We start from the raw sequence: 12,902 nt of genomic DNA on the forward strand, positions 1-12,902 counted from the left end.
CACACTATCACACGTCAGCTGGGTCTCAGCGTTGCATTACCGTTAGCGGTAAAGATGAATATCAAACCTGTTTAGAATGAAACTCCAGCAAGTATACCTTATGTATCATCGCCAGTGCAGAGGTAATCTGCAGCCATTCATCACATCCCCTTTTACCTCCCCCCAACACACACACACACACACTATCCCTCCCACCACTAGTTTGACTTGCAAAGACATATTGCTCAAAGAGCAATAACCTTAGCTCTAAAGGTTGGAGGAATCCCAGTGTGATTAGTGCGTCCGGGAGTCTGAGCGCATGTGACAGCAGAGAGGAGGATGATGGGAGGTTTGGAGCTTGAGTAAGACCTCCTGTTTTCAGCAGCATGAACTGCAGATCATAGTGCTTTCACTTTGTGTTTGAGAGACTGAATACTGTTATTGTTTCATCCTTGTGGTTGCAGAAAATGGAGCAACTGACAATAGTTCCCATGATCACTTGGTCTGTCCAATTTTTCTATCATGTCTGTGAAATGTTAGGGATAATCTTTTTAAAATTTAAAATTGCTTTTTGTCAACATGATGCTGAAGTAATGTCACAGATAAAAAAAAAAAAATCTTATTTATGAATAAAAAGTCAAACCTTTATTAACCACTATTGAATGGTTTGCTATGTCATTTTGTACACTCACTCATGTTTCCGTGCATACATCTTCTTCATTTCGGGGATCCCCTGAATGTTCCTCCAGCACTACCAGGAGGTTAAGTTTTTATTTATTTTTGTGTGTAATGTTGGACGGAATGCAGTGAATAGGGCGGATCCCATCACAGGGCGTGGGGGCGCGGCCTATCCGGCTGTACAAAGTTACCGACCGCGGGTTGGATGGCTGTACCAGTATTGCCCTAAATGGCCCAGTTTTATTGGACCTTTTAGTGCAACACTTATTATCATTAACGGCCTGATTCAGATCCATGTCTACCCCCCCCCCCCCCTTGGATATTATGCGTACAGGTTCACCACTCTTTATCTTTTTAAACACCCCTTTTTCCCTGAAAGTCTGCACCAGGTTCGTCACTATGGAAACAGACATGTACACGCGCTGTAGGAATATTAATCGAACCGAGCGCACGGCGGTGCCGACGCGTGGGGCGGCGCGCGGCTTTCAGCGTTGCAGAGTGAGGGGAGACGATCGGCTCGCGGTGGAAAGAATTTGAGCCGCATTACCGGCGACACAATGGGAGTGTGATTAGATGACACGAGGAGAGTGTTAGAGTGGACGGGGGCACACCAATGACCTCCTGTTCCAGCGTGGATATGAACACACAGTAACACACACAGTCACACACACACACAGTCACACACACAGTCACATACACACAGTCACACAAAACTGCAGTTTAGTAAAGTTTCCCATGGAAGTGGAGTGGTGTGTAGGCGTGGTCAGTGAGTGGTAATGGGAGTGTTTGCACCGTCACACGGTGACATCCCCACCAGACACATGGGCTGTGTGTGTTTGCTACACTGCAGCGATTACTGGAGCGCTTCTTGATACGCCGTTGCCTCCGTTCAGCATTCACAAGTCCTCAGAGACAATGGGGCCGTTGATTAAAAAAAGTGGACGTTTGCTGCTGTTGGTGTATGATGCATTGCCTTTATTACCCTCACAATAAAAAAAAAAGGGAAGTACTTAGTGGATCCATGAGTATGCTTATTTTAGCACTCATGTAAGACTGGTACAACTCTTCTAACAGTAAATCTTTTTTTTTTCCAACATGCTCTTTTTTTAAACAAGTCATTGGCTATAAAAGATAAGAAAATAAAAATGCATGAAGACAGTGTCAACTGCGTGCACACATGCCGTGTGTGAACTTGGCTCGCTGAATAATTTGCTTATTACACTATGTATGATAAAGTACTGTTAGCCTGCGATGCATAATGGATGACTTCCCTTTTTTTGCGTGAGAGGGGCCTGTGGAACTCGCTGTAATAAAGTCGTCACGTCCACCTAACGACCCAGCGTCGAGATAACCGCCTCGCCAGCTTAGAGTTAAGTTTGTCACAATGCGACAGTCAGCACTTTACTCTCCCGTTTCATTTGACTAAGCGTTCCACTGAATTTACTGACTGATCACAGAATCTTGACTTCCAGTCAGTAAGGACTCTGCATCCGTTGGAAAAAATGATGATGTGATGACATTTTGGACAGGCATTCATTTAATCAGGTTGGGGGAGGCACAAAGCTTTAATTCTACTTTCAGGTGCACTGAAAGATCACTCCCTCTGACCACTGAAATTCTGCCCTCCCCCCTTCCTGATGCTGAACTTTCATACACCAGACGTTGGATGATGTTGCCACAGAGGCCTGTATCCCCTTGCTAGAAAAGCCAGATGGTTGCAAAGCAATATTGGTTTGTGTTGAGAAACAGGCTGCTTATCTGTTGACCTCACATTCCTGCTAGCAACCAGCTGGCTGGCCGCTTCTGTTGGAAAAGGTGACTCTTGTCCATGAAAACCCTTGTATGGTGTTCATTTTGTGTTACTCAGCCGGTGTTGTGTGTCTGTTGGACCTGCTGTAAATCAAGCAATCTGATGTTAAAATACTCCATAAAGATGTTTACTTCATCCCAATTAGAAGAAATTGTAGCATGTGAGGTTGTGTCCACAGAGTCCCTGAGACATGTCCAGGACAACTCTCATCCCTCATCAGGTTTCCCAGTGTAGACCTGTAAGACTGAAGGTAGACGCAACCTAAAATATCCACACTTAATTTGCCCCCAGAGTGGACCACGTACATAAATGTGTAGGGGGGGGGGGGGGGGTCACGGTGTGCAGTCGATGAAAATGTTCTTCTCAGAATATGAGCCAGAGCCAATAAGTCTGAGTTTGAAAAAATAATTAATCCATTTTTTATTTTTTTTATTCTCCAAATCTAACATCTGGGGAGGACTGCCAGCAGGCAGGGAAGACAAGGCACCTGAGGGGAATTGGCTGCTTGAGGGAATGTTAGTTGTTGACTCTCATATTCCCTGCTGGAGATGTACATATATAGAGATGGCCGCTATTCATAACCGACAGATTGTGCGGGTACAGAACACACAGCGCATTTGCATTTAGCGCTTGTCGAAAATCAAGATTCAGTGGCAGCCGTTATTGAGTGTACAAACTCCCCAAGCTTTACACAGCTTCTGTGTCTTCAATGGAGACATGTTTCATTGTGTCCTTTAATATTCAATCACTGAGGATGTCCATTAATGGCTGCCATGAAAGGAATCTTAAGTGGACGATTTCATTATTCTACTTGTTGATAGGCGTTTTTCATCAATATTTTTGAGAAATTACCTTAAAGCTGAAAGCTGCATGCTGATATAATAGGTTAATGCTTTTTTGAAGGGCTTTTTAATCAGCTATTTCAATATTGCCATTTGTCCTTGAAGGTTTATCTCAGAATGATGTCACTGGTTCATCACAGACTTCATGCACCAGACCACCACAGAGCCACATAGAGGGAGCGAGTCAGCCCCACTGCATGACTAAACCCCCCCCCCCCCCCCCCCCCGATGCCTGCTGCTCTGCTCTTAGTGGGCCACGATCTGATCGCAGCCTTGGACACTTCTCTTTTGTCTTCTAGTGGCGTGGCTCCGATAGGCGTGACTTCCTGTGAGCGCTGGCTGAGAGGCCGCCCTTGTGTTGGCCTGACCCACAGCCGCTCCTCCTCAGCATCCGAGCCAGTCACACGCCGTTCGGCACGGCTGACCCAGTGCGATCGTAATTCAGCCCATTAGCGGGCCAAGTGAGACGTCCTTTATGGACAACGACAACGGCAAAGCGCTGCAACCGTTGTTTTTATTCTTGGTTGAGCAAGAAATGAGATCACCGGCGACCTCGGCTACTCTGTCGGAATTTCTTTTTCTCTCTCGCGCGCCGCTGTTCGCCAAAGAAAACTGCATTTACTTTATCTAGATTGGCAGTGGCCACGGGCCCTTTTCTTCACGCCTTTCCTGTTCCTGTGCAGCCTCCGCATCTCCATTCTGCCATATTGAGCACGTTACATCATGCGGTCTCAATGCGTGACGTGCAACGTGTTGCCGCTGTGGCCCGAAAGCAAAGGCCGATTAGGGAAAAAGAAATCAAAGATGAAACCCTGTTCATCGTTTATTGGCAATATTCTGAATTGCAATGCCTCGCTGGATGCGGATGGATGGGCTGCAACAAACAGGCTGTGATTTACCGACTTAAGAGGTAGCTTCCTTCTCTAGAGGCACAGCTCATTCAGAGACAACAGATGCTCCTGGTGTCTCACGGAGCAGGATGACACAAGAGCCTCTGCCAGTGTGTGTGTGTCTCTGTGTGTGAGAATAAAATGGCCATTTCTTGCGCCACAATCCATGCCGCAGGTTTAAATTTAGACCAATCACTGGCTCGCCATGCGCAAGGCCCCCTTTAGCTGATGCATATCCGGTATCGTCTTCCCCTCTCTGCATAGTTCACTGTCACGCCGCCCTTCTCCCCTCAGATCTTCGGTTTGTTCAAGCCGAGCCTTAAACGCTGCCCAAAATTGGTCATCTTTGCAATTTTTGCTGCACACAAGCGGATGGTCCTCGGTGTACGGGACGGGTCAGGTGACGCGTGGCCCGACGCGCTGCAGTCAAAACACGGCGGATCATATTTCATAACAGCGCAGCATTGAATCACAGTTATGACGGGAGCCTCTAAATAGTAACTAAAACGCAATCATCCACACATTCCGCAGCTCCGGTTTCTGTTGTCCCGCTGAAAGTAATCATCTTGCCGAGGTTTTCATTTGGATGCTGAATAATTGATTTGGCGTACGCCCACAGTTAGTTCAGCCCTTTCTTTCTCTTCACAAATCCTTACTCAATGTTTTCAGAGGGCTACAGGTTATTAGACACACCAAGCCGACTGGGGAGGGTTGACAAAATCAAATTTCATTGTCATTTCAAGATTTTCTTAATATTGAATGAAGTGCAAATTATCCTGAAATGACAATTTGGTCGTAACATTTTCATCTCCAAAGATCAAACTCTGGCAGATATTTAGACAGAGGATGTTTTTCCAAACAAATTGAGGCCTCCTTTCTTTGTACTCTTTGTAATGCAGCCGGCGCCTTTAAATCCATTGCTGTTAAGAGCGGAATGATCGACAGCGTCACCGAACAGACTAAAGTCTCCCGCACGCCTATTTTTATAGGTTAACTTCTGGAATCCTTCAGTCATGTGATTTGTTATCGGAGAAACGACCAATCGCTGCTGGCAGTTTGTTCTTTCTGCCGTTTGTGTACGTAACGACGCGGAGAAGTTAATCGTTTTAATGCGTCTACTCTGAGCTTTATACGATGGCCGCAGAGACTATTTCACTTGCTTCACTCTTTGGCCTTTGTTTAGTTTAGTTAGTGAGGCTAACTGCTTAGTTACTGCAGCTTTGAGCGCCGTGGATGAAATGACGGGTGGCACTTTGCACAGCCCTTTAGAGATCTAACATGGGATGGGCCCCTTCTAAACAAAGTGAAAACAGTTTAAATGACTCACTGATACAATCCCAATGGCTGTACTCATTTGACAACAGTAAATCCTTTCACTTGCTAAGCATTTATTTCACCAACTGTCCCAACAGTATAGTCTTTACTTGACTGATATTTACACCTGAGGCCGCTCTGATCCCCCCCCCCCCCCCCCCCCTCCCTTTGCCTTTGCCAGGCAGTCCCAAGCCCCAGAAATAGCAGCACTGGTGTATGACTCATGTTCTGAGCTGTCGGAGTTGCCACTAAAAAGGGGACATATTAGTCCTGCTCAACGACAAAACAGGTGGACGGCAGCCGTCTGATGGGTTACCGGGTCAACGTCCAACAAACGGCTGCTCTCTTGGCCCTCACACACAATCCACGAAGCCTCGTGCATTTTTCCTGGAGCCCAGTTTGCTCATACTCCTTGTCCTCGGCCCGGTACCAAGTCTCCAAATTGGTCCCTTCCCAAGAGTCCCCTTCCCGTCTTCCATCTCCCCCTCCTATCCATCCACCCTATCGCCTTCATCGCCATGGTTTCTCCCAGCCTCCGACAACCCCCGAAAACCTCCTCATGTGCATTCTTCACTCGTCTTGTGTCCCCCCTTTCTCATCTTCTACTACGCTCTGTGTTGCCTTGACCGTCCCACCAAGGATCTTCACTTCCCCCCCTCTGCCCCTTCCTGTGCCTTCTTACAGCCACCTTCCATGCTGCATCCCCTGCATTGCCTAACCGACCCACCCCCCCCCCCCCCCCCACCTCCCCGACTTCAGCTTTAGCACCCCCCAACCCCGCCCCCCAACCCCATCCATCGACGTCCTCTGCTCGCATCCCGAGCGCCTGTGCCCCGATGGAGGTCGGCTTGCTCTCCCTCTGCCGGGGGGGAGACAAAAGGGGGAGAGAGGCGAGGTGAGCCGCTCTCGACGGTTGTCACCGCGCCGCACGGTGGGTGAGGGCGAAGAAGAAGACGGACTAAGAGGGAGGAGGGGGGGTTGGAGGGGGAGCGCGATAGAGCGAGGGCAAGAGGATAGAAGCAGGGAGGGAGAGAGAGGGAGGGAGGGAGGGAGGGAGGGAGAGAGAAAGTGGTCCGGCGCTCACAGCTCACATTGCTGGCTGGCTGCCTCGCTCACTGTTGACGAATGAGCTGTCTACCCACGGGGCTGGGAAACGGCAGCTTGTGACAAGCTGGGGAGAGAGGAACATGAATGTAATGCGCACCTTGCCTCGCTTGCTTTCAGATACCGGCCAGAAGAAGACTCCGGAGAAGAAGGATGGGAGGCGCATGTCGTTCCAGCGACCCAAAGGGACCGTTGAGTATTCTGTGAGTAACGCGCGAGCCAACGCGCTCTGTGTTTGTCGTTGTGTGCTGCTTCTTTCTTTCTTTCTGTGTGTGCGTGTGTGTGTCTGCTGCCGCTCTATGATGCTCCAGTAATATTGTCTGTAGCTGTTAGGGTGTTGTGAAGGCACCGTGTCAAACCATGCTTTAATAGCTCATGAGCGAGGGGAAGAAGCATTTATTTTTTATTTTGAGTAACACGTGTACCTCGCTGCCAGTGTTTACATAAAGGTTGTGTGTGTGTGTGTGTGTGTGTCTGTGTGCGCGCAGGGTAGCTGATGGCAAGCTTATGGAAATAATCTATCCTGTGTGCAGCGGCACAACACTCCAGCTCCATTTTGCATGTTGACGTATAGAAAGAAGAAGGGAATTGTAGCAGCTCCGTGTGTCTCCTCGGGAGCAGCAGGATCAGACCGGGACAGACGGGTGGGAGTGCTGGCAGGATGTGTGTTTGTTTTTCCAGCCCGTTCTCTGCGCCGCGTACCGCCGAGCATTCCACCACAGAGTGCGCTGTGCGAATGACCTTCCAACTGCGTTGTCATTTCTATTGATTTAGCTGTTGTGTAGGAGAAGGAGGGGCGGGGGGGGGGGGGGGGGGGGGGGGTTGAAGGGAGGGAGAGAAAGAGAGGGAGAGCTCTGGTTGCCTGGCGTGAGCTGGAAAGCCAGTCTCTGCTTTGCCTGGTTGTGTTCTTGAAATGACCCTCAAATCCAGCTGCAGTCAGACGGCTCCTCCTCGCCTCTCTCCGCGGCAACAGCGAGGAGCGGAGTGGAAAGAGTGGAAGGGAGCAAGGAGAGCGAGGCACTCTCTTCTCCCAAAACTCTGACTCCAGGAGTTAGCGTTGGTGGTCTCAGCTCCTCCGTGACAGAGACGGACACCTCCACATGACCTGTCAGTCATCCAAGACCCGCTGATTGACAACACGGTATTTGTCCGAGCCGAGCTCCGTGTCATGGCCCTCCAATGACCTGCTGAGTGCAACAAGTCCACGGGGTGGACAGAAAATCCAGTGGGTTTGAAAAATAAAGAGACGGTCAGTGTTTGTTCAAACCACGTTCATGTCACATAGACACTAGTCGGCTGTCAGCGGGTTGGATGGAGGCCGGCCAACGCGTGTGTCCTGCAGCCTGAGAGTGACGCATGGTCGCCACGGTCCCTGTGATTGAGATGGCGTTTTTATCTTAAACTCATCTCCCCCGTGGCCGCCGGCACTTCCTCATTTTGCTCACCGGCAGATATGATTTTGTCTGTCGCCCCCACAGGAAAGGGAAGGCGTCCTCTTTCAGCTGCCTTATCGATACGATCTCCCTCCTCAACATTCAGAGAGCGCGAGAGAGAGACTCTCGACACACCAGCTTTACTACACCATGGACCTAGGTGCTCTAGTTGGGATGCTATTTTGGATTAGAACTGCGGGCATCCCTAGGGCCTTTGACTTGTAAACCGATAAGTGGGTTTAAAGGACACAATCCGGTTTATTAGTGTTAATTTTGTCGCTTTAGAACCTGATGCACACCTGTTCTCGTGAGGTGCGAGCAGAACTCACTTTCACTTTCCTGGAATGGTTCTGAAAACATTGCACTCTCCAAGGAAAGCGTCATTGAGCGTTGGTTTGAATCGCTTGAAGGAGAGTCAGGAGCAAGTGCCCTCGTACTCCCCATAAAATACAGACACAGAATGATGTTTTTTTCTAACCATGGCCCAGAACCACAAAGAAAAGCTCCATGTTGTGATAAGCTGGAGCTGCTCCTTAATGTTGAGTCATGTGCCTGCCCGCCCACACGGTGTCTCAGTCTATAGCCGCGCTCTCACAGAACTGGCACGGCGGGGCCTCTCATTGCATTTTGCATAATGACACCAGAGTGTGTTTTTTAGGGATTCCAGTGTGTCTGCTGCAGCAGAAGGTTGTTTTGCATTCGGTCGTTCGGACCAGCAACACGACGGCTCAGTTGGCGTCATTGGCTGTGTGATGTGATGATGTGCACCGTAATGCGTATTTATGACCCGAGGGTGAACCCTCAGGTATCCTATTACCGGCAGGTGAGAGTTGTCAATCAGACTGTGAAATATTTCGGCAGCCCCGTTCATGGTTCCCAGAGGATGAATCCCAAAGGCAAATGGCTTCGTGTTACGGCTCATAAGGCGCGATCATCCGTTCAAAATCTCCCCTGCCCGAAACATCTGCAACAATGAAATTCCCATCGGCCACAGCTTCATGTTGCCCCTGAGATAACAAAGAGATGCTGTTGAATAGCATGTTACCATCAGCAGCTCAGCGTCAGTGTTACACGTTTATGGTACACAGTATCATCCAGATGTGGAGAAGGTCTCTGTCAACAGTCTGCCAGTTGAATCCATTTCAGCTGAGCTCAAAGGAAGAGCTTTCGGCATGAGAACTTGTGTGTGTGTGTGTGTCAAACAACAAGTCAAAGGATGATGGAGGATTGACGGGACCAGAGGGGTGTTAGGATGGCCATTGAGAAGATAAAAAGGACTGAAGAGGGGAATGACTGCTGTGAAGATCGCGGAGGGAAGCCGGACCGGTAGAATAGGACTGAGGCGAAGCCCCGATGTCCGCTTCTCACGCTCCACCTTCATGAAGGAGCTTGTGATACTTTGGAAAAGCTGCAGAGATGGAATATGGTTTTTAGTCATCTTTTGAGAATATATTGGCTGACCACGGGCGATACATTTACAGGTTATGTTAACAAGCCTGGTGACTCCACCAGTCAGGGCTTGAGCCTGAGAGCACCGTCGGGAGCATCATTTAAACAAATGAAATGTCTCACCGATTCAATTGTCCCCATAAATCAAGGGGCAGTATCAGTGCTGCCAGCAGGCTTTCCATATTTCGTCTTTTATTAGCTACATTAAGATGTGGTTTGTTGGTTAGCCAAGCTACAAAAGTACTAGCCCTTTAATTCCACGGTTTGTCAGAGGGATGTGAGCACCCTGATTGGATCATGCTCACATTGGGCGTCCCGAGGTGATCCCCGGGACGCAGCTGGACCCGCAGCCTGAGTCGCGTTGAGTTACTGATGATGAAAACCCAACGTTTCACCAGGAAAATTTGATTGTGAATAATTTATAAGAAAATGAGTTTCCCAACGAAGCAGCTGAGGTTTTTCTGGCTTGTCATCAATGAAACAAGTCTGACTGGAACTTTTACTGGGATAAATTCAATGGAAATTCAAGGAAATGTTCCTTTGGCACCGTTTCACAACCACGCTTTAGTCTTCAACAAATACCCGATCAGAGTTCCTTACTAAGTTCTGATCTTGTGCATTCAATTGCAACATTGCATTGAAACAGCTGTATGGCCCTGGCTTAAGTCAGAGTGGCTTCTTATTTCGTCTCTTTCTTGTTCCTGTGTTTGTATTGGTAAATCAGTGGAAAGGCCATCGAAGCCCAAAGCAGGGAATCCATGCCGGGCACAAAGGGAGGTCCATCGGAGCTTGACAGTGACACAGCCAACTTGAACGATAAGACCTCCGTCACTTAGGCAGGGTCTAATTTTAGGTCTGTTAACCATCAGCAGGGGTATAGTTGCACACAGTACACATGCCATTAGCGTTGTAACCACAAAGTTGCCATGGCAACTGTCATGTCATAGCTGTCTTCATCCTTCAATATAATATGAGGAGCGATGGCTGCTTTGATGAGGCATTATGGGGGATTAAACGGTGCCTTGTTGCGTTTGAGCTCATGGTTATTGTGTCTCTTCTCCTATTCTCCAGTTTATATGTCTTCATTGACAATCTGAGTAGGCACAAGCACAAGGTCCCGCACATGTGAATGGTTTCATTTTTAAACCTATTCCTTGATACCAAGATGAAATGGGAGTGCGTCGTCTTTGGCCTGTTTGGCAGCAGCGCTCATGGATTTGCTCTCACGTTTCACACTTATCGTTCCGAACAAGTTCCATTGCAGTCCCTTAATGGAGCTATTAGTCTTTGGCCGTCCAGCCGACTGCCCTAGTGGAATCCTACGCGTCCTCTCCTGTTCAACAAGGGGACCGTTAGTCGGACCGCGTCAGTCACTCGCAAGACTGTCACGGGCGGTCGTCCTCGACCAATCTGGGAAGAAGAACAGTCTTGGCCTCTTAACAGGAAGAAGCTTAATTATTCATCCCCAGCTCGAGATAAACAACGGGGGTTATTGATTTAGGGGATAATGCGGTAGGGTGAACCTGTCATTAGTGGCTATGATCCTGGTTGTGATTGCTCTCTCTCTCTGGTTCCCTCCCATCCACTCGTCCACGTGTCGATAACCGGTCTTTATCCACAGGTCACGTTTACGTGTCCCCTGTCCCCTGCTGCTGAGTTACACACCGCTCCTCTCACAGTGTCACCCAGCGGCTGGGTCTCGCCTTGGCTTCACTGGAGTCCCATGTGTCATTTTAGATTTGATATGTAGATTAAGTGATTCATTTAGGCTTAAAAGGCAAAGTTGAATCGCTTCGTTATTACTGTTCTTTAGTGTTTTACTTCATTGAACAGCAGACATGTTTGGACCCGTATTAATTGGCTGTGCTGCTGACACGAGCGCTACCACAACAGCCATTTGACACGTCATCGGTCCGGCTGTAAGCCTCTACGGCATCTTGTTTGGAAGCAAAGAGCAGAGCGCATAGAAGCCCCATAGGCGTCCTTGGATCGCATAAAGCAAGAGAAAGACGGAATAAAAAGGGTGTTTCAGCAGCTGTGAATGTCTTGCGGACCTGAGTGTCCTGTAGGGCTGGCTTTTGTGCTGAGCAACACAGCCATAAAGCTAAAAATAAATAGTTCATGGATGAGACGTTGCAAATGGCACCGAGGGAGAATCGATGCCCTGTGCCGAAGCCGACTGCATGAAAGGCTGTGACATTGTAAGAGGTCTGCCCATGGTTAACTCCTTCTAGTCCATTTCGAAACAAAACCTGCACCTCAAAACAAGACTTGCATTTAAAACGCGCCGGGATTGGATTACGAGTTCAATGACTCAACGGTAATATTTGACTGCCCACCCGTCGCTGTGGAGCCTCCGTGGGTTGGATGCCTTTGACTGACTTACAGGACAGGACATTTATCACGCCGACATACCGCTGTTGTCTGAGTCTCTGTACGTCGTCCCCCCCCCCCCCCACGGAGCCGATGAGATGACGGGTCATGGCGGAGCAGTTGTTAACGACGCCGTTATACATGGCCACACACCTGTCACCACCTCCCCTTATGTCTTTTTCAGGGGATTTATTTCGCACACTATGGAGAATATTTATATCACAATGCTGCCCGATTGCTTTTATGACTTTTACCATGTTTTATAAATACTCTTCTAATATGAGTAAAGCCCATAATAACATATTAATCATCTGAGGTGCCCCGGGCAACAGAGGATGCTTTGCTTCTTCTCAATCTAATCAGCAATAACAGAAGATGACTGCAAACTGCACAAACCGACCACATGCCCGTTTTCCATAAGTGAAACAGCAGGTCTGTAAACCTTGATGTTTTCAAAATGACCGCAATGTGGCACCTTTGTGTTGTTCCACGTGTTCCTATCGGTATCCCACACAGACCAGAATAGTCTCCATCACTTCACTTCTAAGGCCGACGTCCACATGCTTTGTCCTCGTCTTCACGGTTACTGTGCAATCTCCGTTTTAACCCAATCTCCACATTGATCAAATTATTGAATTAAACTGGCCTGATGAACAAGCAGTGATGATATAGAAGTATCAAATAACTTTTTGAAATATGAAGGACATCTTTCTAATTGGATTTGTTCCTAGAAACTGATCAAATTAACATTTAATCTAGCAGGACAATTGAATCCCCTCGACAAACTGCTGTTATTGTGTATCTCCACTTTGACCCTTCAAGAATATCCGTCTGTGAAGGCAAAAATAGACATGTGGGTTAACAGCTGTGTGTGAATTCCTCACTCTTCAAACTGATGAAAAATAAGTTATTTTTACTTTTAACACTCGTGCTTGAGGAGTTAAGGAAGGTCCCCCCTTCACTGTATTCCAGGGCTGGGTGACATGGCTTCTACAGCAAATAAAGTTCATGTCCTAGCCTAATATATACA

At 48.2% G+C, this 12,902-nt stretch overlaps 1 protein-coding gene across 6 annotated transcripts in view; it reads left to right on the forward strand.

Moving 5' to 3' along the window:
- oxr1a (oxidation resistance 1a) overlaps positions 1 to 12,902 on the forward strand; it is a 101,807-nt gene that overhangs the window by 60,159 nt on the left and 28,746 nt on the right. For 4 of the 6 annotated variants that reach the window (XM_037455109.2, XM_037455112.2, XM_037455113.2 and 1 more), the window contains one exon: positions 6,738 to 6,820. In XM_037455109.2, coding sequence (XP_037311006.1) covers positions 6,738 to 6,820 — 83 coding nt within the window. The other 2 variants (XM_037455114.2, XM_062565697.1) reach the window with 2 other exon arrangements.

The sequence above is a fragment of the Pungitius pungitius genome, chromosome 11 (assembly GCF_949316345.1).
Source record: "Pungitius pungitius chromosome 11, fPunPun2.1, whole genome shotgun sequence".
NCBI lineage: Eukaryota > Metazoa > Chordata > Actinopteri > Perciformes > Gasterosteidae > Pungitius > Pungitius pungitius.